Here is a 26,478-nt window from a genome sequence, read left to right on the forward strand (position 1 = left end):
CTGTGTGTCACTGGCCCATGGCTGCTCCCTGGACTTGAGAAAACTTGCTAATTCTAGTTAGTTACAGTCTAGAGGAGGCAGAGAGACTCATTCCAGGCAAGTCATTGGCACTGCGCACAATCACATGAACTGCAGAGAAGAAGAAACAAAGCAGAACAGAGGGGAAACTTTCCACCGCGGTCTGAGGGTGCTGGCACCGGCCCCTTGGACAGCAGGGGAACACCAGGAGTGCAACACAACTACAGTTCTCTGCTCTCCTCAGTTGCAGCTGGGCCCTCCCCAGATAAACGGCGCCACTGGATGAAGTTCAGAGCAGAAGCACCACCCCAAGAGAGAAACTGGGCACAAGAAGAGCAGAAGAAATGAGAAAATCGGCATCCGCTGAAGTCTTACCTCATCTGATCCTGGTTGCTTCCCATGTTCTCCTTGCCCAACAACAGTTACCGCAGCTTCTGCCACATTTTCAGCAGCACTATGGGGAAGAATGGAGAGAAGGCCTGTTATTCATTCCACAGTGAAGATATTACTGCATTCACTGCCAGTGGCCACGAGACTCTGTTGTAAAGCAAGAGCCTCCCCCAGCCCAGAGATCTCGTACAGATTCCCAGTTTCCAGGCCAAGGCTGGTGGAGCTCTGCAGCTTGTTAACAGAGCAACGCAGAGAGCAGAGGCAGAGATTTTACCTGAATTTTATATCATTTTTTTCCTGAAGGAGTCCAGATTCAGCACCCTGCTGGGTCTTGAGATCCTCCTCCCTCTCAGTCAGTGTTACTCCTGTCTCACCCAGCTCTTCATTCCCTGCCTGGGACTGTGCAGCCGCACCTCCTCCAGAGACACTTTGGTTTTCCTGAGGTAGTGATTTCTCTTGACACACGCTTTGAGAAGAAACCTGAGGTAGTGTGCCCGCAGAAGAGCCATCCTCTTCTGCTGAGCTGCAGCTTTTGGCTTTAGACTGACCTTTGGGGAGGGAGAAGAACTTGGAAATATCCTGTGATTCTTTTTTGGCTGCTTCTGCGAGCATTTGCTGCTTCTTGCTAGGTTTGAATTTCTTAGGAGGGCTATCCCAAAGGGCAGCTTTTGGGTCTGGACTGGGTTGCCGTCTCCTCTTTTCAGGAAGGAGCACTTCCACCTCAGCACACTCACACACTGCTTTGGTTGCTATTTCTTTTTTCTGGAGCTCAGGGTTTCTGGTTTCCAGTTCCAGACTGCAGTTGCCGTTGTCTTGCTCATTAGGACAATCTACTTCTTTTTTGACACACTTTGCATCACTCTCCTCCTGGATCTTCAGCATTTCTGAAGCTGTCTGGAACAAGCTGGATTTCTTTGGAAATCCTGCTCCCACACGCTTGGGTTTGAACTAGGGAGAACGGAAGAAGAAAGTTTGGCTGTGAGAGCATTGAGGAAGCCTCGCGTGCAGGACCCTGAAAGGAGCTCAGTTTGTGCACACAATACACAGAGCCACAGCCCTGCGCTCAGGAAGGCTCCAAACCTGACTCATCAGCATAACACCAGGGAAATGGGTTTGGTTAAAGTCACAGGCCTGCAGTAAGGAAACCAGCAGCATCCTTGTTAGAGCAAGATAAGAAAAGCTTATTTGACGTACGGCCTGCACATACATGATATTCACTTAACAGGAACCAGCATGACCAGTTGACCTCACTCCAAAAAGCAATTCCAATTGAAATATAACAGATAAGGCCACAGAAAGGACTTAGAACAAGATTATAAAAAAGCAGGTAGACAAATCAGTCCCTCCTTGCTTATTCATCTGTAATCGCTCACCGAGTAAACCTGGGATGCAGGGAGGAAATCCTCTTCTGCTGCAGAACTGGGTTTTGTTTCCGAGCAGCTGTTGCTACCAGCTCCAGACCCAGAGACTGAGAACAACTCTCCTTGTTTTGAGGCCTTGTTGATTTCTGCCACCTGAAAAGAGAACAGAAATACTCTCTGGTGGCCAGAAATCTTTATGCATTCCTGCCTTTGTACATACTAAAAGCCACAGTGGCAAAACAAACGTCTCCACTAGAGACAGACCTATCTCAAGAACAGAAACATCTTCCAATAGACTTATGGGAAACAGCTAACCCAACCCAAGGCCTCTCTGCTGACAGTGACAGCCTGAACCACTCCCCAGTCCCTTTACTGCTAGGCCTACAGCATGTCTGGAGAAGCTTGTCCTGTTCCGTAGGTTTCCAGAGCCTGTAAAGCCAACAAAGGCATGAAACCAATGTGATTCTGGGCCCTCCTGGCAACAAAACCAAGAAGAAAGACTTGGAAGACATGTAAGGCAAAGCAGATCTCCTTCATCTTTCCCACACAAGTTCTACCCTATTTCCCCTCCAGGTGAGGCCACATCATGTTCAGAGGAACAGCAGCAGACAGATAGTCCTACCTTCTTTAGCACAGACGCCTTGTACGAGTTGGCCATTCTACTGGTTCGGAAAGCTTCATACTCCAGGTCCACAGCGCAGGCAAGAGGGTCTGACCTGTAACACAGGCTGGGGTGATTGCTGGCAAGAGAGACTTCTCTGTTTGCAAAGGGAACACTAATGCTTAAGCATCTCCCAGAAAGCATAAAATTCACACCCTCTAGTGCAAGAATAGGTGTCAGCTTCCAACGAAGTCCTAAGGGATGCAGTGGTGAATTGCTGGATAAGGAGAGGGTGGTGAAAGCAAGTCTAAACCAGCCCTCTGGGCCAGTTTGAGAAGTACACTACCCCCACCGTGTGGGACAGGGAAGAATTACGACTCCTAGGATCAAGCTGATTTAGCAGAATCAAAGAGAGGAATCCTTGTATGTTGTCCTGAACGTGACCACAAGATGTGTGCTGTTAAGTGAAACTGCATTCTTGGACCACATAACTTAAAAGCCTTTCCCAAAGAGCGGTAATGCTGCTCGGGGAAGAGCAGGCCCTACATTAAGGGACTCAATATGCTACCTCTTTTCTCTCATCTCATACCCTTTTCCTCCCGCTGCTGGAACATTTTGATTGGTGCTCAAAGCCTCTTCCAGCATCTTCAAGCAGTGTTCCCGTCCCTAGGAAACAGGGGATACTCAGACATGCTCTACAGAAGTCACAGTGCCCCTTGGACTTCTATCCCTGAAGGAGAAAGAACATGGCAGGCAGAATCTTTGCTATTCTCTGCAAGCCAACAAGACTGGGGTGTTACCCAGCCACTCTTACCTTCACTGTGAGCTTGGAGATCCTCCTGCTGCAGGCGTCCTTCAAGGGGCAGTCCGCACCTGCCAGAAAGAGGCATTTGGGAAAGGCGTCACAGGGCTGGGCTGATGGAGAACATCTCAGATGTCACAGGGAGGGTACCAGTCCAGGACTGCTTGGCCTCCTCCTCCCTGCACAGGAACCCCAAGGAACACCACAGCCATCCTTTTCACCTGGAGAAGCTACAGGCTCCAGAAGAGTAGGCAGAAGCCAAAGCGAGCTTGTTCTCTCTGGATGAGAACATCTACTTTGCTAGTTTATCACTAACACCTTTCCAAAACCTCATCTCATCAGGAAACCCCTTTTCAAGGAATCCCACCTCTTTGGAAATCCAACCGTCTTCCATTACCCGCAATACCAGCTAAAAATAAAGAGGCTGAATAGAGCAGATGAACCGCCAGGTATTCTTTTGCACTAGGATAAGAACTGAGCTGCTGCATAGGGCCCCAGGGAGCACAGTGACCAATGGCTGCATAACCACTGCAGAAAGAGCCTACAAAGTCAAGTTAGACTGAGTTTTCCTTCTCTCCTGCTTATTTGGAGAAGCTGTTCAGGAAGATGTATTCCATATCTCCACCCCAATCAAAGCGAAGCTCTGATCCACCTCCTACAGCCAAACTTTTGCAGCCAAACGCTTCAGCTCTGTGCCCAGGGACTGACACCTCCAGTGCTGATGCTACATGAATTACATGCAGCTACAAAACAAAAGACATTCTTCTCCAAAAGAAAACCCACTATAAATCAAAGAAGATATTTACTTGGAGGAACAAAATCTTCCTTTTCTGGTTCTTTGCCCTGGAAGAAAACAAAGATCAGTGAAACATTTCCATTCCTGCAAAACACATGGCGGTCTGGAAGCACAAAAGACACGTTTTATACCCCTGCTCTAGGGAAAATCAATGCTGAAGTTACAAAGGTACCGAAAAGGCACCACAATGGGGCAAAGAAGACAAAGGATGAGAAACAAAGACAAAAATTCACTTTTGCCATAGGAATATGCAGGTGGAGCTGACTAGGGAAATCTGTTTACTAATACTGAAGGTGTTAAAGCCAATAGGACACTCTTGATTAGCACTGCAGAGAGAGATCGGGACATGAATAAACAGGGTTCTTTCATGTTATGGGTCTGACCCAGAATACAGTGAACATGGCAAAAACAGGGGTACAGAATGTGAACAGAATGAGCCACAGCACGATGAAATGCTTTACTCCTGTTAGGGCCAGGAAGTCATTCTGTCGGCAAGACTAACTCACAACCTATGACTCTTGCAAAGAGGCATCAACTCACTTTGCGCAGACTCATCTGCTTTCTGTAGAAGTTGTCCCACTCCCGTTTCCGTCTCTCTTCATTGGCTTCATCCTCATTCCTACTGCTTTCTTCATCATAACTGGATAAGGCAGGAAAATGAGGAATAAACACTTCTGTAGCTGCAGCATCAGCTGGGGGGCAAGCCTTGGAAAGCCCAGGTCATCCTAGTATTTGCAGAAGGTGATGTATTTCACACCCTTTCTGAACATGTTTTAGCTCTCAGTTTCACTGCCATCCCTCAGTGTCCTCCCAAGATTAACATAATTTGCTAATCCCATGAACTCATAAGCAGCAGCGTGAACAAGCAGCATGTCACTGTGCCCTGGGAATGCAGGGCTCCATCTCAAAACCTCTGCCAGCTCCTCTGGTGGGGCTGAGGGGGCACCGCCTTGTGCCACGTACCCCACCTATCAGTCATCACTGCCCTTGGAGCAGCGGATGGCAGAAAGAGCAAAGCCTCCATTCCTCAGCCTCTGCTGTTCACAGGTTGTTGCATTAAATGAAATCCCAGCACTAACACGCCAAAATGAGCAGCTGACTCTTGCCACACATAACCCAAGAGGTTACTGCCTTCCACAGCCAAAACATACAGGCAACACAATCAGATCTTTAAGGCTGTTCATTATTAAAACCCCCATGGCAAAGCTACCATGTCATGAAGAGGTTCAATAAACTGAGTGGCGATCACTGTGTTGTACAACAGCTGAGTTGAGAGACTGAATACAAACCTGCTAAAACCTCTGCAGCCTCTCCTCCCGCCTTCGTACAGCTCAGGGTCATAGCTGTCCCAGGAGGAACCAGCAGGCCCGATGCAGGTTTTGCTCCAGCTGCTGCTGCAGCGCTCCAGTGTCTCCAGTTGCCTCCTCACCGCCTCCGGGTTCTTGCAGTAATCGCAGCGCTTGTTACAAGGTGGGGTGGCATCGCCAAAGTACCTCGCTATGGCAGCGTGGCGGCACCTGGGAACCAAAGGGAGAACGACCTGGTCATGCTTTTATTCACAACTCTGCCCTTCAAATGCCAGGTGTCTCCTGAAAAGGACTCGATTCTGTTTGTTTTGCCTGTCATAGCAGGAATCACGAGATTAAGCCTCTCTGCCTCCACTTCCCCAGAACGTAAAACAAACAGCAGCTCTATCTCTTATGGGAAAAGCTTCCAGACCCTTGAGATCTGCAAATAGCAGAGTGGATGAAATGTGCAGTTATTAATTCTGCATCGTTGGTCAAACACATTGCATGTGCAATTAGAACAGGCAAAAAGGTCCTGTTGATCCTTGCACCTTAGAGTTCAGAGCAGGCCTGCACCTTTCACAGTGGGGAGCTTCTGATTTCATTGTTTGTGGCTTGAAGTTGAACAAATCTACATTTGAAGAGACAGGAATGTAAATTAGGTCACAGAGAGAGTCCAGCCCGAGGTCAGGAGGGAGCACTGTTCAGCCAACACAGCCTGGGTCTGGATCTGCTGACACGGAGCCCAAGCTCAGGTCAAGTCCCACACCCTCCAGCCCAGCCCATTCTCTCACCCAGTCCCACGGCCTCCACAGACCAGGTGAGAGGAGGGCAGCATAGTTCCAGGAATTGCCAAGAGATTGCTGGCAGACATCAGTGCTTTGGGATAGGTGAAAAAAAAGGCTGGTGACAGAGAGATGATCACTGGCAGCAGAAGCAGGAGGTGATCAGAATGCTCCCTGATCTAAACCAGGACACCCACTTCGCTTGGTGAAGAAGAACCAGGCAGTTACGTTTTTCCTTTTCTTAAGAACTGTGTGTCCACCACAGCACCACAAACCAGCCCTGCAGCAGCGCACGCATTCCCATGGCCTGGGAGGTGAATCCATGGAGCAGAAAGCCGGAGTTACAGACAGCTGTTGCCAGAGTGATCATAGTGTGTGCTGGAGCGTGAAGGACGCAGTGCTGCTCAGGTAAGGAGAGTAGCACAGGGCAAGCTGCACCACACGTTCTCGGGCACTGAAGCTGGAGGGCTGCTACAAAGCCAGCTTTATATCCCCCTGCAGAGCTGCTCTGACTCGCTCTCTCTTGCACTCAAAGAGTTCCTTTCACATAGTGGGGAAGGGTGGGGGGACTGGGATGGGGACAACACATTTGATCCCCTTGTCCTGCCTTTCCAAAAGAGCTGCTGGTGCTGCTGGTCCTGCCAGTGCAACGTGACTGGAGAAATGTCAGGGAGCTGCGAGTCAGCTTTTTGTTTTCCCCAAAGAAAACAGGCAGGCATTCTCATTAGTCCCTGTCTCTCTCACACAGGCTGGTCTGAATCAGAGTGAAGCGAGGCACACAGTAATGGCCAACTCACCAGGCTCACACCGCAGAGGGACATCCACACACTCCACCGCCCCTTGCTGCAAACAAAGAGGTGCCTGAGGGAGGGCTTCAGTGGTTCTAGTTTCTAAGCCATTGGGCTTCTAAAGCCAGGCTGCTCCCATCCAGCCTCCTGTAACTGCCTGCACCTTCCTGCAGAACTGTCAGAATCGCAGCCACAGCCCCAGTCCAGCTGGCAGCGCTTGTGCATTGGGCCATAACGGAAATTCGGTTGCAGAACCAAGATTGCAGTCCTATAATTAGAGTCAAAAGGCCAAACCCAGAGTTACCAATAGCGATGCTGGGGCAACCACTAGGTTAACGCTTAATGTAACATCATGGAAACACAGCCGGTTATGCATCAACATGAGATGGGAAACCTGCCAGAGCCACATGAGCACCCGGCCGTCACCTATGAGATGGACAGCCTTTCTCACAATCACTGCTAGTCCTGTTATCACACATGTCCTAGAAATTAATCTTTTAAATATGCAGCTGTGTGTTTTGCCTCCCCCTCAACAGGAGCACATATGAGCTGAGCATTGGTTTTCATGTTTACAAACACAGTTTTGTCTGTGGCAATACAGTTAAGGAAAGAGCTGAGCCGACTAACAGGGCTGCCTGCCCCGGCCTCCTTTAGCATTCCCAGCTTTTGGGCACCAGGTGAAACAGGAGCCCTATTCCTGCAATTGACAAACAGGTGAACTGCCAGAGAGGAAGGAAAGTCACATATCCCAAAAGCAGCTCTGCCTCTCCCACAATATACCAGAAAAAAGCATTCCCTGACAACAGCCAGAGAAGGGTACAGGGTCTCAGCAGAGCTCTCCAAATACCACCAGCCAGATGTGGAATAAAGCCAAGAAATGAAAGCATTAAAATGACAAAAATCATATGAGAACAGACTATCTACACATGCCAGGGGCTGAACAAGACCCATTTAATTAGCTTTACCAAACAGAAAAAACAAATAATGAGGTTGATGAGGAATTACTGTTTTGCACCTGTCTAAAGAAAGGTGTCCTCTGTACTTCTGCAGCCCTGAGACAAGACAAAGGTGTCAGCTCATGCCGGGTACAAGAAGCAAACCTCACAGCATCAAGGGAGTAAATGGTTTGGCCAGGGGCACGGGGCAAATTCATCATCCCAGCACCAGTCCCACTCCCCTGTCAGGGGCGGACTCTGATTTCTTGCTCTGCCCCTTCAAAAGAACAAGATAAAAGCTCCGTTCCCGGGATCAGAAGGGAACTGGGCAGCCTAAAGGAAGGTTAACTGCTTTAACGCCCCCAGAGATATTGCAAGGAGAGCATCAATTGGAGTTCCCCTCCAGAAAAAGCCGTGACTGAAAGGGAAAAGGCAAGCCCCTGGCAGAGGATGCGCAGAGCAACAAGTGCTGGCACCGGGCGCTGTGGGAGGCTGGCGCTGGCTCCGCTTGTGGTGCTCCTGGCCGCCCGCCTCCTTCCCTCTCTGGCACACGCGTAACACGAAACTTCACATCTCCGGGACAACCGGCAAAGAAACCAGCAGAGCCAACAGCTGGCTGTCAGTGGCGAGGAGCAGAGCGAGGAGCCCGACGAGCCACTCAGAGGGGACAGATGACATCAAAGTTTGAGTAGACAGGAAGAAAAACAAGCGGAGAAGAGTTCGTGGCGTGCCTGGGGTAAGGCTGATAGCGCTGGTGTTCGGTCAAGCATAGCACCTTCCATTCGGCTGATTAGCAAGGGGCTGGAACTTTTGTTGCTCTCTGCACGGGGAGGTGCAGGATCAGCCACAGAGCGGAGTTTACTAGCCTGGATTAGTTTGCAAGGAGCACTCCAGAGCAGAGCAGAGCTTTGACCAGGACGGGTGCGCTGCAGCCGTCCTGCTAACAAAAGGATTCAGCCTGCAGTCTGGCATTGCTTCACAGGCAGGGCAGTGAGCAGCTTCTCTGGTGAGGACGGCTGGCTGCTTGCTTTGCTGTTGCAGAATGTGACCCGAGCTGATAGCAGGTCTAGTGCTTCACATTCCGCGTGTGGATGACTCGATATGCTAACGCTTGGTGTGGGCAAGCGCCGTTCTGCTCCCTGTGCCAGCCCTGCGTGTGCATTAGTGAGCAGGGCAGGCGCTCGCACAGTGGGTGCCCGACACTGAGTTTCCCCAGACTGGCTCCCAGATGGAGCCAAGTTTTATCCCCCAAATCCTGAAGCAAACAGAGAGCTCAGAAACAGCCCAGTTGAGAAGCGTACGGTGCAAGTTAAGCATCTGTGGATAGAAGTAATTGGAAAGATTTTACAGAACTTCTAACAAAAGCATTTAAACAAATAGCTCGTGTGTTGGGCACAGATGCTGATTTACTGTCCAGAATGGCACGAGAGCCCTCTGCTCTGGCACGTACACAGCCTGGCCTGCACTAACCAGACCATCAGGTCTGAATGCAGTGAGAAGGGAAGGAAGAGAAGAGCATCTCCCAGTACTTGAAACTACACGCTGCAAGCCTTGGTTTTACAGAGTGAGCTGTGCCACAGCCTGTGCTCCCACCTCTATTTGCTGCTGCCTGGGAATGGACCGGCAAGGAGAGTGACCGTATGAGACCCCTTTTTCTGCCATCTGAAGCCAATTTCTCTGTTGGAAGCTCTTGCAGCTCCTAGAATTGAGCTGGGACTCCTCGGCCCTTGCAGGAGGTGCAGGGGCTGTCACATAGGTGGGGAGGGAGGTGGAAAGCCCTTTCTCACAGAAAGGTGTCTTCCTCATCCTACCTATGCCTGTAGGAAGGAATGCTAAGGATCAGGTATTTCCACTTCTCTCTGCTGCCATTAACGCAGCAGGGAGGGCAGGTCTCTGACCTACGTGTTGTACAAACGAGTTGGAACTGTCTGCACGAGGAGATCTCATAGCTCAGCCCCGCATGCCTCCAGCCTTGCCCCAGGTTCACGGGGATGGAGGGAAGTTTCCACCCTGCTAATGAGAGGTCTTGGTGGTTGTTTGTTGCAGTTAAGCTGGTTTCTCAAATGAAGTATGAGAAAAACAAAGTTTAGGGGGAAAAAAAAAGAAAAAGAAGGAGGGAGGAGAGGGCAGGAGGGCGGCAGAGAAACAGCCAAGTCTGCCTTGCCAGAAGAAAATGTTACTGGGTTGGCTAGGGGCTCGTCCAGCCGCAGCTGCGCTGTGCATGTGCGGGGGGAGCTATGTGAAACACAAGTCTGGATAAAGCAGCAGGACATGGCTTGTGTTACCACTGTCAGCGCAAGGGCCCTCCCAGCCAGATGGAGCTGTGGGAGGGGAGGTACAGAGCCAACAGAGCCTTGACAGAGCAGAGCACCTCTGTAACACAGCTGTGGCTGGCAAGCAGGGCTGGGCAGCAGCGACTGAGAAGAGCAGCAGCCACCCCTCAGCTCCACGCGGGCTCTCCCCCTGCCCTGCGCAAGCACAGCCCAATGCAGGGCAGCACGGCGTCTCCCGAGGAAGCAGCTGCCACAGCAGCAGTTCTGAGCTCTTGCACCCAAGCAGCGCCGTTACGGGGATCAGACCAGCGTATTTGGGGACATTCACAAATCAGTGCAGTTTGTGAGACCTGCAGGCCTGAGTCCAGCCAGGACAGGACACAGGGGTGGCCAAAAGAAGATGAAGAAGGGGGAGCAGCTGCCTTACCTCAAACACCAGACTGGTGACAGATCCCAGCATGCTTGCAAGCAACCACAGACACAGCTGCCTCGGGAGCCCGTTACTTAGCCAATATTAGAGCAGGCTTTCAGGCTGGATTCAACCACCGGCCATCCCAAACTAGTTCTCTTGTAGGAGGGCTACAGATTTATTTTTAAAACTGACCTTTCCTTTCTCTGGATGGCTCCGTGCTTTGGTTTCCCTACTCTGTAAAAACAGGACTGGTAGTGAGGAATTCTCTCACGTGGTCTGTGGACCCATTTGTGGGATGGCCTGGAGAAAGCCAACACGTTCCAAAGCAGCGTGGAGCCTCCCAGCTCGGCACCCTGGTGACCAACCTGCTCCTGTAGGGAACTCGGTGCCCTATATTAATCTAATATTAGACTGCAGAGGAGGCAGGGAACATTTACAACGCTGCCTCAAAACCCATCTCCAAACAGTGGCTGTTGGAGATGACAGGGTATTCCAGCCAAATGGCAGCCCAGGCAGGGTGGTTTCCAATCTGAAGGAATGTGTGGCCTCCTGCTCCGAGCAGCTGACAAAGTCAAAGCTCTTCTCCCATGGCATGGAGCTGCAGTTTACCAGTTTGGGTGTGTGCTGTTAACGAGCTGAATTCTCTTTATACTGGAAGCTATTTTCATCTGCTTGGGAATGAATTATAGGTCTGTTTGGCTTCACTCACTCCTGTTTTAGGAAAAAAGGGCTGGTCTGCGAGCTGTAGTTGAGATTCACACGGCTGGTCAACTGCAGTCATGCTAGCAAACCCTGTGCTAACAATGATGGGGGAAAGGCACGCACTGATAACACAACTGCACTTCTATAGCCCTTTTCATCTCCAAAGTGCATTGCAAACCCAGAACAATAAACACACGTACAGCAATTATTATATGTTCTGCCAAAATGCATCTGAATGGTGACACCACCGACCAGCCCCGCACTGGGCTGGGACAGGAAGCGCTGCAGGTCTTATCCGTACAGAATCAGACGCACGTTTCAGGAACCAAGAACAAAGCTGGTAGGCTTAGGAACTGGCCAAGGGAGAGGATTGTCCAGCTCTGCTCCCCACTGGTGCAGCCCCACCTTGAGCACTGGGTGCAGATCTGGGTGCCACAGGACAAAAAGGATCTAAAGCTACTGCAGAGTGTCCAGAGGATGGCACAGAGCTGGGGAATGGTTTAGAGAGGACACCGTGTGAGGAACGGCTGAAGTCACTGGGTCTGTCGTCCAGCCTGGAGAAGAGGATACTGAAGGGAGACCTCTTTGTGGTCTTCAGCTTCCTCACAGGGGAGAAGGAACAGGCACTGACCCTGGAGGGTCAGGTTGGACATTAGAAGGTTCTTCTGTCAGAGGGTGGTGGAGCACTGGAACAGCTCCTCAGGGAATCAGTCACAGTGCCAAGCCTGACAATATTCCAGAAGCATTTGTCAAATACCCTCAGACACACAATGCACAGGGACAGGAGTTGGACTCGATGTTCCCTCTGGGTCCCTTCCAAATCAGAACACTCTAAAGTCACACAACCAGGAAGCATCACCACCAGACCAGGAAGGCTGCCTGAATTTACCAACTACCAATCCCAGGGCTAAACCACAAACTCAAATTCCCAGTCTTTGCACTGAAAGAGGCTGCTCCAATACCACCAGGGTTATGATGAACAACTGCCTCATTCGTCAGCAGTGAGTATACGCTCACCAGCTCCCTACAGCTCAGCTTCTGGTGCACCTGCGTAGACACAGATAGGAACCAGCTTTCCAAAGCAAAGTCACCCCAAAACCAGATGAATTCACATCAGTTCCAACCTACTTTCAACAACTTGACTAGCTTAAGGCACAGAGTGGTGCAGGACCCCACCTTGCATGGACATCCCAGAGCTCTTGCTGGAAGCCATCACACAGCCATTTCACAGTGCAAAGAAACCCTGACCAAGCCTTTTCTCTTGAAACTCTAGAATGAGGCCTTTTAATGGCTTTATTCGCAAAAGGTCTGAGCAGCCAGCCTCGCTGAGTGCTTCAGGATGGTGCAAGTCCATTAAAACAGTTTGGAAAGGCAATATCAGTGCTATTACGGCAATTTTCACAGCTTTATTCAGTGGGCACAACAAGATGAATCTGCATTAAAAACAAGTATTAGCACTTTATGGGAATCTACATCTACAGAAGCCCTGAACACAGCACACGCTGCTTTGGATTTTAAGGATCAGCTGGCCCTTACAGCTGCACAGCACCCCTGCAGATGCTGGACACCCCCTGCATTATCACTGTGCTCTTGCTTCCCAACTCAGGCCAACAACTCATGGCATGCAGCATGATTTGGCCTTTTTTCCTCAAAACCCAATAAACCCCACGTAAATACTTGTGTTCCCTACCCTGCCAGGCCTTGTACCACAGAGGAGGGCAGAGAGATTTGATGACCTGGTCCCACTGGAACACTAGACAGGTAAGTTATTTTTTAAAGAACAGCCAGAAGAGGAAAGAACTGAAACCATGAATTTCAGGCTGCTCCGCCCAGCAGGAGCTTCCAAACTGCCTGTCACAGGCCATCAGTATTGTGCTCATTTTCCTTTCTATCTGAGTGTCTCACCTTGCCTCTCCTCACCCTGTTTCCACTCCATATGATCTGCAGTTACAGCTGTGGAGCTGACTTTCATGCCGTTAGCCTGAGAATGTGTCACGAGGACTACATTGCACTGGGGCCATTCAGCATTTCTTCTGTAACAAGTTCTATCAGCTTTGCCGCCCAACAGCTGGGTCTCCTCTGCTCTGGAGGGCTCCCAGCCTCCATGGATTCCTTTTCAAGAAGGACAATGAGCCAGGAGAAATTCCCAGTTGAGAAAAACACGGGTAGACAAATACGTCTGCTCCAAACCCCATGGCACCTGGGAGGTTCTGCCTTGGGTGGCTGTTCTTGGCTCTTGAATAGCACTCCAGTCTTAGAAAGCAAGCTGTAAGTTAAGTCCTACACCCTTAAAGTTCAAATCTCTCACAACTCGCCCATTTTAATAACAATCATTACAGTTACTGCTTCAACCAAACATCCTGCACCACCTGGCCTTTAGCACTGTTGGTGATGGGGAGCCGAATCAAACACAGCACAACAAACTCAAAGGAATTATTCTTACAGCCTCGCTCTGAAACTGTAAGCAATGTCATAGCTGCTGTGCTGTACCTGGGAAAGATGAGGCATAACATGCACAAGACAACTTGTTTCAGTCACACAGCAGTAGCCTTACCCTTGTGTCAATGCCTAGGGAAAGATCTTGGTTCTGCTGAAATCAGCTGGAAAGAGATCACAGACCTAACGATCTGACCAAAGACTCAACACCACAGTTAGCATGGAAGACAAAAAAGCCCATGAATATAACCAGCTATAAACTGCTTCTTGTGAGGGAGAGGCTTACAGAAATTATATATTCTTCACCATTCTGCTACACTTCACAAGCACAAATCCCAGAGCAGCAAGAGTCCTTGGAACCAGCGTGCAGTAGAAGTGAAATTGAGCAGAAAACCATTTGCTTCCTCATGGACAGGCTGGAGACTGCACCTGCAAAATCCCACTGTCGCTGAAGAAATTCAAACCAAGGTAAACCAGCAGCATTCCTGGCAAGGTTTAGATTAAGAGCTCCTTCATTTAACTCCAGACCATGTACTGTGAGGCAGAGGAATGTCCACGGCTGAGGCAACAGGCTCTAATCATTTCAGGGTAGGCACTGTGCTACCCCACGTGCCGTTTTACACTTCTCACCAACGATTTCACACTGTGTACCCTCACTGCTTCTGGTGCAGCAGAAAGTGTCGTATGAAAGGTTACAGCCAATTCCTTGCTTGGAGAGCTTCTGGGTAGGCAGAAACACCCCCAAAGGGAACAAACACTTTCAAAATATTAGAGCCATAAATACTTATTTTTACAACAGGTTTTCTTCTACAGCCAAAAATACTTACTTTTTACAACAATTTTTCTTCTATAGCCAAGAAAACGTAACTCACTTCACCTCTGCCTGCACCACTGCCTCTTGGAATGGAAACAGAGCTGGGAATCTGCTGACACAGAATCCCACAGCACTGGGCAAAGGATAAAGCAGCATTTCTGGAGCCGCTCGCTTGGGGTACAGTAATCATCTGGGAAGAACTCTTTACCCCCAGTCTCCAAGCGACCTTTGCAGGTCACAGGGCCACAGCTATACCTCCCTGCTGAGCTGCACAGAGATCCTCCTGTAGATGTAGATTTTCCGCCCACCCCCATCCCTAGGAAGCCAGCTGGTTCCGATTTTTATTCCGTAGCTTGGATTTAAAAGAACAAAGAAACCCCTTTTTGAATTGCATAAACATACAAAATGTAATTTAACTTGGCACTGTCATATTTAAGCTCAGCATGCTAAGAAACAGCCAAGGTCCCTCCGTCCTCCGCGTGTTTAGGAAAACTGAATTCCAGGCATCCATGTGTTTGAATAACCAGACCAGATGTGCAGGAATGAACTGGCTGCCTGGCTCTGGAAGCACTGTCTTGGTCACTTGGCTTTGTGTCACCACCAAGACCAGGATATCAAATTGCAATGCTCAAGCCCCATAAAACAGCGCTGCCTGTTACCCCATACTCAAGCCAGTGCACCCTGATACACCTGTGACATGAGTTATACTCCCCGCAAGCACTAGCCTGCCTGAACACTTGTGTTAGGCCAAACTAGGGATATTTCTCAACAATATCCTAATCCAGTTACTGACTGAAACCAAACCTGAACTCCCAGAGCTCTCATGCAAGCCTGGTTATTGAAATGCCTTCCAAAAGCTTGCTCATGGGGAAAAAGAACAGCAAGTATTGATGGGAAAACTGATTCCTTTTACTGGGAAAAGCCAAAGACAGACACTGTCCTGCTCTGCGCCCACTGCAACGAGCGTCTCTTCAGGAGACACACTATTTCACCTTCTCTCCACAGCGCAACCGTCAAAGCTAGATTTTTAAAATAAAACAGTGCCAGAACATGTAGACAATTAACAGTCCTCCACCTTAGTTACTGAGAGCAGGGACTGAGACCAGATAAACTTGTTTTCCTTGTGATCACTGGCTCTATAAGAAGGCCGGCAGCTCCCTAGCATTAGTCAGTGAAAAGGTTTACTCTGTTTGGTTCTTCTACAGCACAAAGCCTGGGCAGGGTGGCCCAGAATGACTTCGCAAGGCTTGCTGACAGAAATGCAAACCCTTGGTGAGAAGTTCCTCTCTAAGCTCCAGAACCTGCCCAAGGCTGACCCGGTGGAGATTGTGTTCTTTTGCGTGGTTCTCCTGTTCATCGGTGAGTTTATGGGTGGAGGCAACGGGCTGGCAGAAATTCTCTGCTCCTCTCTAGGGGCAGTTCGCTCCTGTCTGTGCTGGGGGGTTGGCGGTGGCAGTTGTTCCAAGCTGTGCTCTGAGGTCCAGTTTCATTTCTAGGTAATTTTCTGATGCTCAGTGTGTATCTCTATCTGCCTGCAGAGCATTACAGGCCCAGCACAGCTCTCCCCAGAGCTCTGACATTGAAGCACTAGTGTAAACAGCAGTGTTTGAATCAACCCAGAGCTGCTCCAGTGTTTTGATGCATTAGGAGATCGTTGGTGACAAACTGTGTTAGGGTACCTCACTGCCACAGAGGACACAAAATCTTAAGTTCTGAGTGTGACTCCTGTGCTTGGTGCAGTGGAAGCTAGGACATTTTTGAGGAGCCTGTTTGTTCTTCCCTGCTAATGGCAAGATATCTCCTGCTGCTCTGTGTGGAGATGCACAAAAGTGATAACAAAGAGCTGCCTGATGAAGGGGGATGAAGTTTGTTTAGACAATGGGGAAACAAGCAGGAAGGGCAGCAGGCACTCCCCCTCAGAGGTACACCTTGCTACCAGCCAAAAGGAAGGGTGTGTATCCTGCCTGGACACTCCTGCCTGGGCTGGAATTCAGAAAGACACACCTGCTGCTTTGTTTTTTTCATACCTGCAGCTGGTTCCCCGCAGGCTCAGTAACCTGGCAGCCCAGCTCCAGGCTTTTAAGGAGCACACGCACGTGCATGGTCATGCACTCTTCTGTGCTTTGCAGGATTAAACATGTCATCCTTCTCTATTCCCGAGGGACTAACACATCCCTCCCAACCATCTCTCCCAACCATCATGTCTCACGTAGAAGAACAACAAGTTAGCCTACTGCTCTGGGAAACAAACCCCTGTGTTTGAAGTATGTATTTTTTCAAGCTAAATAGGGAAGAAAGAATAAAGCCAACCCAGTCATGAATATCTGTCCTCACTAAGGGGATGCTGCACGTGTTGCCAGTCTGACTGACCAAGCTCCCTTGAGTCGCTTCTGACACAGGTACAGGGAGAGCTGGATGTCCATTCTTTCCAGGCACACAGCTCTACTTGGCACTGCACATCATCACAAACAGCAGCCCTTTAGGCAGGTGAAGATGTGCCCCCACACAGTTCCCTACACAGCTCTTCAGAATGTGAAACATCCAGTAATGACAGAATGTCCAGATTGCATGAATAACTGACACCAGGGAGCAGGAACGTGGGAGGAGGGAGGCAGGAATATAGGCAAAAAACCTGACCAGACATCAGGCTTTGCTCATTCTGCCACTCACCACACAACTTGGAGAAGACAGAGGGTTACTCTCCAGGCATCACTCCTACCTCACAAAGCACTATCCTTTGCTTCTCTTTCCAGTTACTGTTCTGCTGCTCATGATCATTGCCTGCAGTTGCTGCTGCTACAGCTGCTGTGGCTGCGACGAACGGCCTGACCACAGACGTAAGAAGATCCAGGTCCGCCCAACTGCCCATTCCTGAAGTGCAAAGGGAGTTGACACAACCTGCTATCAAGGACACACACGGACATTGTGAGTCAGTCCTGCGGGAATGACCTCCTACACTACCTTACTGAAAATGGCAATAACAACATTAATTAACATGACTCAGAGGACCAGAAAACATAGCATGGAATTCCTTCTTTCTGTGACAGCCAGCGCTGGCCTTCGTGGCATGGCCAAAAGGGTAATGCTACTTTTCCATCCCTGTCTCCCTCTTCTGGGGTTGGTGGGGGTGCAGGACACGTGCTGCCAAGAAAACAGACAGGCTTTCCCGGTGTCAACCTTGCAGCTGGGCCAGTCCAGGATTCCCTTTGTGAGCACAGAGCCACAGACCAAAGCAGAGAACATGTGCATGGCCACAGCCTAGGCAGCATCTGCTCTCTTCACATGTGGTTTGTCCAAGGACGGTGCTGGGCGCTAGCAAAACCCACGGACACGACTGGGACGTCCACATGCCTGGTTCATCTTGGATCAAGCCCAGCCTTGCTCTCCTAAAAGTCACTGCAATCAACACGTTTAGCTGAGATGTCTCCTGAAAACAAATCATGGATATTATGACACAGACGTGCCAGCTGAGGCTCTGAGTGCAGCTGGTAACAAACGCTCCCTGCTTTATTTCATTGCTGCTACAATGGCATGAAATCACCAAAGAGATAAAACAGACCACGTGCAATACCCTTTGTAAACAGAAGAATGAGGGCGAAAGGGAAAAACTCAGCAATGCTGTGGCCTAATTTGATCATTCTGCTGCTAAATGTGCTCCTTCCTAACCCCCACATGGTTCTACTCCTCTTGTCAGTGCAGGGGATGGTCCTTACAGTGCACAGGAGTTACAGGAGGTGAACATACTCATCCTCACTGGAGAGACTAGTGTGCCTGACTCCCTGCACTGTGTGCAGTTTATTTTAGTGGACATAACCATCATGCCTGAGGTGAGACTATCAGCACACAAGGTGTTTCGGAGGGCTGACACACAGTCCAGTAACCAGCACTTCGGGGTATGTGCGCAGCAGCTGGCAGTGGGCACTGTGACAAAGGTGAGCCATGACCGGGCTGTATGGCTGGAGTTTGCAAGTGCAAATAAATCTCTTCCCCATGCTGCAGCCACCATGTACGTTTGAGTTACACTTCAGTGAACTTCAGAAAGGGATCCGTGTAAGTAAAAAGCTTTGGAGCAGGCCACAACTTTTATAACCAGGACAACCAAACGGAAGGGCAAAACGCTCCCCCTGACTGTGTAAGACACAGTTACATGCAGACAGATAAGTTACCTTCTACCCTGGTGTCCCAGCTGCTAAGCACAGGGGAGGAGAAGGGATTACACATCTACATCCCAGAGCCAACATTCAGCTACAGAAAAGAATCACTAGTTTTGTAATAGTGGGCTTTCAAATGTTCTTCACTCTTCAGAAAGGACAAAAAAAGGGAAAACCTTGTAAAGAAACCTCTTGTTGCCGATGCCCAACCCCAATTAGTAAAAAGCCCGTTACAGTCATAGCTTCTCATGTACTTGATGCACTTTAATTTTCACAAAGAAACTAGACTTAGGCGTTTCCACTTTTGTGCTGCTGCACACTGGAATCTCTGCAGTGACACAGGGAAATGGTTACACATTAAGAAAAAGATTCCTCAAAATACCAGTATTTTAAATTGATAAAAAAGCTCTAGCAGAAGATGAGGATGTTCCCTAAGAAGTAGATAGCCCCCACTTGACCACCACCAACAGAGACTGCACTGGCACGAGCTGCTGCACTCACAGGTATTCCAAGGCTAACAAAGTGCTGTCCTAGAGCTTTTCCTCCCAGCCAAGACGTGGGGTAGGACAAGCTCAAGCTGGGCATCAGCATTTGGAGATGCGTGGCACTAACCTCTCTGTCAGATACATTTGTAGGTGAAATGAGCAAAGACAAGTGACAATCAGGGTGACATCAGAAGGCTCAGAATCTCTTTTGCAGAGGACAGACTAAACAGATGTTTCTGTACCAGAGCTGAGTCACGAGACCTGCAAAAGAACAGAGCCTCCTTTCTCTCCCAGCCTGTGACAGACAGTGCCAGCTCTGGGAATTAACAGAACCCCATTGAGAAGTGTCTCAGCAGCACAGAATCAGGCAGTGCTAACAGTCAGGAGGAAGCTCAGCGGGCTGCAAACCAACGGCTACCAGGTTGCTTTCCTAGGAACAAGCTGCCAGGCCTTATCTCAACAGGAAAAGCTACAAATACAAGTTTCCAGTGTGTTTCCAGTTAAACCACTGACAGACACCAGGCAGGGGGACAAGAGAAACTACTCCTGTCTTATCTCTGCCACTGTAAGTTCCTGAATTAGAAGCAGAAAATAAACATAGCACTGTTAAAAAACAGAAGGAGAGAAAACTAAGCAATTTTCTAAAGAACTCTGGTAGCTTTGTGGAGTAGCCACCACGTAGAGGAAGGGTCCCTGGATAGTTTCTGTGTACCTGCCTGGATCTCACAGGCCTAACACTCTGCTTTGTACCAGTTTGTACCACTGTACTCAGCTGGGCTACTTCTAGATTCCATGTTTAGATATGCCCATTGCTCACCTGGGCTGTGTGAATGCTGCTGCCTGCAACAGATCAAGTGGGCTTGAAGATGCCCTGCAGATGCTCAGCTTACTGCAGCCAAGAAACATGAGGTCTCTGAGTCCCTGCTCACCACTCACATAACCTTTGGTGGTTTTGACTTCAATCTTGACCCACACAAAGGGACCTGAGCACTAGTGAGGATGGATTCTCTACGTTTTAAAAAGCAGAGGGAGATACAGAAAAGCACAGACTCAGGCAAGTTCTTCAGATACAGCAGCGTTTGCGTGTGTTATGAAAGCCTGAGAGAGCCCAGAAGGAACTGCAAGGGAATAGTTACTTCAGTCCTGATGATGTGAGTGTTGAAATAGTTTTCCCCCAAGGACCCTAAAAGAGACCACGAGGCCAGCCTTTCCAACAGCGACTTAATGGAATAGCTTCTGATCTCTAACATCATCCCTCTGCTTTCAAAGTGATTTGCTTGGCTTGTGAAAAACAAGATTTTTACACACACATAGTCTCAAACACCACACTCTACTCTCCCTCTCCCACCTCTTGCCAGCACCATCCCTTTGGTCCTTCAGTTAGGAAAGTCAGGGAGTTGGCAGTATTGCAGAAGGGAATAGTGCAAGGCTCTCGCACAAGTTTATCCATCTGAATTGTCACAATGCAGATTACACAGGAAAGCAGTCTTGTTATGCTCTTATTTTAGATCTGGCAGTCTCCTAGCAGAGCCAGTCAGGATCCAGGACACAAAGTTCTCTCCTCCCCACCACAGCCTGCAGCCTCCCCTAGTCAGAGGGCACGGTGGGCCCTTACAGGCATGCAAAAAGGTGCCTGCTGTGTGGGAAAAGCCATGGGGAGAGGAAGAGATGTCTGAGCAACATCTGATCCGGGTCCTTTTACCCAGGCCTTCGATTAGATTAGTCACACCTTTGCAGGCAATCAGCTATTAATCATTTACTGCAGTGCAAACAGGTGTTTTCCAAGCTGGCTTTGTGAGCCTGCAGGTGCAGGAAGGGGTACCCTCACCACAGACCACAATCTCTGCAAGTGGGCGCAGAGGAGGTACCAGAAGGAACACCTGAAGGTCCAGGTATTTATAAAATCAAATTCAGCTATCCTGTTTTAGGAGGTTCATAGCAGTTACCAGGAAAGACGGGCACTTTCTAGGGTGCACAGCCACACAGGGTTTTGGCCTTTGGGTCTACAGAACTAGTATCTAGGCTGCCTGCTTTTTAAAGGCAAAAGAAGTGGCCTAGAACAGCTTTCTCATCCTTTATGCTGCTGGTGAGAGGCTGGGTGTGGTGGTCTGCCATCATTCCAGAAAACAAAGCATGAACTGAACATATTTGGCTGTTGAGAAAGAAACAAAAACCTCAGCAAACTGAAGTGTGAGCTTGTGCTCCCAGGCAAGTACGACTTGCTGAGGATGAAACATGATTTGCACCCCTAGTCCTCCTCCTTACAACGCTAAGGATACAGACACACAGGGCATTTCATGTCTGGGCTGTCCCGCCGACAGAGATGAAGGGCTCACACTGATCATGCTGGGAGGCACTGTGTTATATTATTAAAATATTGGTAAACTGTGACTAAAGTAAATCTTAACTGCCAACATCTTGTAAAGCCAGAAGCTCTCCTCTCTACATCTGGTTGTGAAACTGGCCTGTTCTCTTTCTTCTGGTGTATGCTCCCATTTCTGTGTGGGGCAACTCTCTCTGTGGCAAGAGGGATGCCTGCAGGCACAAGATGGCACATGTGCCTGTACTAGCTTTGGCTCAGAGCACAGGGAGCATTCACAGACACCTTATACTGTCCCTGTCTGCCTCCAGCAGGGTGGAAGCCAGCATGTCACCAGGACAAGAGGTGCCCTCGGTTCTGGGGGACCTGAAGAGGCTGATTGCAACAAGTGACTGGGCTCTTGCAGGGCTGGTGGTGATTGGCACCTTCTGTCTTGTTCTTATTGCTCTCCTCTTATTTGCTGCCATCTTTGGGTGCTGTTCATCTCCCAGGCACAAACGGAGTGGTGTGTAGTGAGCGAAGCCCAGATACAGTGCCTGGAGCCCTGCAGCTATGCGAGAATCAGCCCAGCAACTACTCGATTGTGCTGCTCATAGCAGTTTCTTCACCTTCTCTCCCTGGGTGGCTATTTCTGCTCACACAACTTCCCTGTCTCATGAGCAACGTGGCACTGCCAGCAAGTCATTCTGCAAGCCCGCCGCAAACTCAACACGTAAGGCTCTCCACATTCAGGAACTGCATGGCAGCCAAATACCAAAGCCAACACACTTCTGCCCGATTTTCATCTTTCAAGCAAAACCATGGGACCATGGGTAAGAGGTGGCAAATGGTCAACCACCACCTAAAACTGATCAAGATGTCTTCTGTTGCTGCAGTTACATGGGTTTTTTTCCGCCTACAGGCAACAGGAAACTCTGACCAGCAAAAGCTTTGTCTAAGCCCCTCTCAAAGCAGCGTGCACCATTGTTCTGCCATAGTCGGACAAGAGCCTAAATACACAATGGAAGAACTTGCTTGCCAGTCTGTCTTAATTTGTTCTTATTTAGAACCTTGCAAGGTCAGAGTTCCAGGTTTGCTTTCACTGGTTGGATGGTGAACAGAACCGCGTGAGTTCAAAACATAAAGCAGAAACGCAATATGGTGTTCCTGTAAACAGCATCCTAGTCCTCTACACAGCTGAGGAGCAGGGAAGCCAGTCAGTGGGGCTGCAGTGTGACTGGGGTGCACAGGGCATGTTGTACTGTAGGGAGACTGTGCCAAGCTGGGGGAGGGAAGAAAAATTGTGGGAGACAATTTCTAAATAGATGGGTGATATTCCCTTAGAGAATCCTCTTTCATGTACTCAGTGAAATCCTGTTTCCATTACTATTCCTGAGCAAAGGAGAATGTTTTCCCTCTGCCCTTGCTCAGTTACTGCCTCAGTGCTGCAGAGCAGCTTTAGAGAAGGCCCTCACTTCAGAGCAGTCAGGCTCTTTACAGTGTGTGTGAAGCGGAAGATGCTGCAAGATGGTTATGTGGAGCCCAGGTCCTGCCCTGACAGAGACTCCTGCAATGAGTTGTAACAAACCAGAAGGAGCAGAGCTTACTGCAGCCCAGTAAGTGGATCAAAACCCTACAGCAAGAAGCTTCCTTGCAGCACAGAATCACTATGACTTCCAGCAAAGAAGCGCTCCTTCTAGTGCCCCAGCTTGTGCCATACTTCAGCACAAGCAAGGCTCTCCTGCAGCAACCTCATAAATGCAGGATCTGTTTACCAGGCACAACCACAGGGAGAGAACACGCTCACCAAGGCACCAGAAAAGAAGCAGGTGTTGTGTTCACATTGAAAATGTTGCCCTAGACACAGGCATTATACAAGAAACTAAATGCAGACTTGAAAGCAAGACACACATTGACCATTTTCAGTTGGCAAGCACATACCGCTCTCTTACTGGAAAAATTATAGCTCTGATGTCTTATCCAGCATAGAACAGTAATTGGTACAATTACAGTTTACAAGCCATGAACTAAGCCTGAACAATGCACGCTGTGGTTGCTAGTCTGCATTTAGACTGGGCATATTTGTAATCTGGGCCTGTTTCTGAAACATTCTGAGCACCATCAGCTCCTTCTAAGGTCAATGAAGATCACAGATGCCTGGTACTTTGCAGAGTGGAGCCCCTGAGACTCCGAGAAACGTTAAAGCTACATGTTTCCATCTCATGCCGATTAGGCTGCTTGTGTGTTTTTTAGAAGAGCGGTGATGTAGTGAAGGAGGGAAGAGTCAAAACAAAAGCAAATGCAACTAAGCCAGCCCATCACCAAAGACAGAATATAGCCACACTCATAGCCAGCAGAGATACAGCTTAACAACCCCAGGTCACTTGGTCAGGCGCTGTTAACTCAGAGGTGGGAGTGAGCGAGGAAAGTGTCCCTGAGACACCTCAGTCCAGACAGCAAAACATCAGGTGGTTCATCCAGTATGTTTTTTTCCTGGATATGCAAGATCTCAGCCACAACAGTGCCCCAGAACAGGGCATGGTGCCCTCAACATGAAACAGTGTTGGAAAGATATGCACTTACCCCAGCTCTTCACAGAAGTTCACAATGGCATCAAAAGCTGTCATCACAGCCTTGTCAGATTCCTTCAAGGTGCCTTTTTTTTCCTGAAAGGAGATGAGGACATTGACTATAGTCTTCATTCAAAATATAAGCAGATAAAATAACTCTAGCGATGACCAAATCCACCCCTTCCAATCGATATAGCAAACAGTTACAGACACTGTGTCTCTGCTCCAGACTTCTGCCCACCCGTGCCTCTCTCTCAGAGCTGAAGCTGGGTCTGGCAGCTCTCTCTCCCTGCTTTGCACCGTCCTGCTGTCCCTCGGAGCAGGGCTACAGACAGCTCTGGACCCAGGAACACTCATTCTGTTTCACATATTCAGAGGTCACTGCAGGCAAACCTGCTCAGAGCAAAGCAGCATGGTTCAGCAGGTGGGGTTTTACCTGGAGGTTAGAGAGCTCCTTCTTAATCAGGAAGCTGACTTGATCCCGGTCATTCCTTGAGTAATAGAGGCGGCAGCAGGATGGATTCCCATCTCTCCCAGCTCTGCCAGACTCTTGGTAATATCCAGCCATGGACTTGGCAATATTCCAATGGGCAACAAATCTGCATGTGATAAAGACAAGAGGAAACAAGGCTGCAGGCTTTTCAGATCACTGTGTACGTGATTGTGGTGTTTGTGGACATCAACATCAGTAAAGAAAAGGACAGTAAAAGCATAAAAGACAGAATTTAGCAGAGCAAGGGACTTTGCCAACTGAAATTTAAGTTCAACATGTGCACAGGCTGTCATGGCACATGGATGGAAAAGAACAGGCATGCAAATATCCCAAATGCACACACGATTGTACAGCAATGATGACTGAGAACGAGGATGCTGACTTGAGTTTGGGAGATTTTACCATAACATACAGCATTAAAGAGTCTTATTTACTTGTGGAACACCATTTGAACACTACAGAACACATTTTTAAATGCTCAGTTTTAAAAAAACACTTCTTTGCCAGCAAAGCCTGCAGGGGAAATTCTGTCTCACCAAGCTTCCAGGTAGATGAGGGCACCCTTTCCCAGCTAGTGAATATCACTGTGGATCACTAGGGAATTGCAGGTCCTCTCTGTAGAAGGGACACCTGCAGAGGCTGCTTAAAACCTGCTTGTACCTGAATATCCAGCAGCTCAGCTCATACCTGCGTTGAGCAGATTTTGTAGCACAGCAACACTGCTGGTGTTTCAAATTCCAGCCTGCCTCAAACTCAGCAGTCCCAGAGGCAGGTGTGATGCATACGGGTGTGGCAAAGGATTACAAAAGCAAGCAAACACATTTCTTCAGTCACAAATACTGCAGGAACAGCCAGGCAGGAAGCATCAGAGCCCTACACATTTATTCCCCATCAGGAAGTTTGCTGGAGAAATTGATAAATGATCTCAAGCAAAACTGAATGAGCAGCAGAGAGGGAAAAGCAAACTCCACCAGAAAGACAAACCACTTCTGTTTTCCCTTTTGTCCACAAAAGTTACCTCCAGAACCCGTCCGTCCTGATCTTACTTGATAACACATGCATGAATGCTCAGAACTCTGCCAAGGTAGAGCAAAGCTAAGCAGTAGGGCCCTGCTGCCAAGACTGGAGTATAACATCCTTTAAACTATTTACAACCATCCTGTAAAGAACAACTCTAACTCTATACCTTACAAACTAATCAGATTACAAGAGTGTTTCAGCAATACTTCATTCTCAGTCTGCCTTGCTTAATCACCACTGCACTGGCCAGGGCAGAGCGGTTTCTGAACATCATTGATCCCTGCTGCTGTCCCACGAGAATTCTCATTTCTTTCTTGGAAAACACGCACCAAGTAGTGAAAGAGCCTGTCACTGCTACGGGATCCTGTTACCTGCCAGCACCAGGACAACAGACAGAAGGCACAGGCGTGCACCCGAGTTACCCCTCTACTGAGTGCCCACAGCTTACACCACAGTGCAGCACAGCTGCACTGCAGGGCAGGAGTTCTAACCACACGGAGCAGTTACAGCGACAGAAGCCCCAGAGGAACAGTAATTGAAAACACACGTAAAGTCTCTGTCCTCCCACTAGAGTTGTATTTTTACATGGTTATGGCCATTTGTGAACTGCTATTTTTTCCCCCATTCCATTGCAAAAGGAGATCTCTAAAAAAAAGCTGGCTCTGACTATTTCGGTAGAGGGTGTATGAATTATTTTAGGTGCAGATTTTCTTCCCACTGCTTTTTAACAGCAGCTATTGCACTAAAAGAAGTGAAAGGCACAGCTGCAACTGCATCTAGCTGGCTCTTCCTGAAGCCCTAGAGGGTGTGGTGGAAACCAAGCACTCTGATTTTATTCATTTTGAAGAGGACTGGCAGAGAAGCCCTGGTGCCTTGGTTTTAATTTTTTTACAAAACCCTAGCAGGTTTGTTTTTCCTTCTTCTAAGATGAAAAACCTTCAGCTCTGTTATTGTGGGGTTTAGCAAGTGCTCGTCAGTCATTTGAGTCAGATCTACCAGGCATCAGAGACCAAGGCTCTCCCTTCCCACAGCTCAGGTTTCAGCCTCTGGTGGTGCACAGC

General features: G+C 48.9%; 1 protein-coding gene across 3 annotated transcripts in view; it reads right to left on the reverse strand.

Annotated features, from left to right (window-relative positions):
- The window catches only part of RECQL5 (RecQ like helicase 5), a 33,400-nt gene that overhangs the window by 2,591 nt on the left and 4,331 nt on the right, over nt 1-26,478 (reverse strand). For all 3 annotated transcript variants that reach the window (XM_069872296.1, XM_069872295.1, XM_069872297.1), the window contains 11 exons: nt 24,341-24,503; nt 23,918-24,000; nt 5,258-5,485; nt 4,509-4,608; nt 3,979-4,015; nt 3,185-3,243; nt 2,960-3,036; nt 2,392-2,485; nt 1,782-1,922; nt 683-1,356; nt 394-472 (listed from right to left, as the gene is read on the reverse strand). In XM_069872296.1, coding sequence (XP_069728397.1) covers nt 394-472; nt 683-1,356; nt 1,782-1,922; nt 2,392-2,485; nt 2,960-3,036; nt 3,185-3,243; nt 3,979-4,015; nt 4,509-4,608; nt 5,258-5,485; nt 23,918-24,000; nt 24,341-24,503 — 1,735 coding nt within the window. The remainder of the gene's footprint in view (nt 1-393; nt 473-682; nt 1,357-1,781; nt 1,923-2,391; nt 2,486-2,959; nt 3,037-3,184; nt 3,244-3,978; nt 4,016-4,508; nt 4,609-5,257; nt 5,486-23,917; nt 24,001-24,340; nt 24,504-26,478) is intronic.

The sequence above is a fragment of the Phaenicophaeus curvirostris genome, chromosome 19 (genome assembly GCF_032191515.1).
Source record: "Phaenicophaeus curvirostris isolate KB17595 chromosome 19, BPBGC_Pcur_1.0, whole genome shotgun sequence".
Lineage (NCBI taxonomy): Eukaryota > Metazoa > Chordata > Aves > Cuculiformes > Cuculidae > Phaenicophaeus > Phaenicophaeus curvirostris.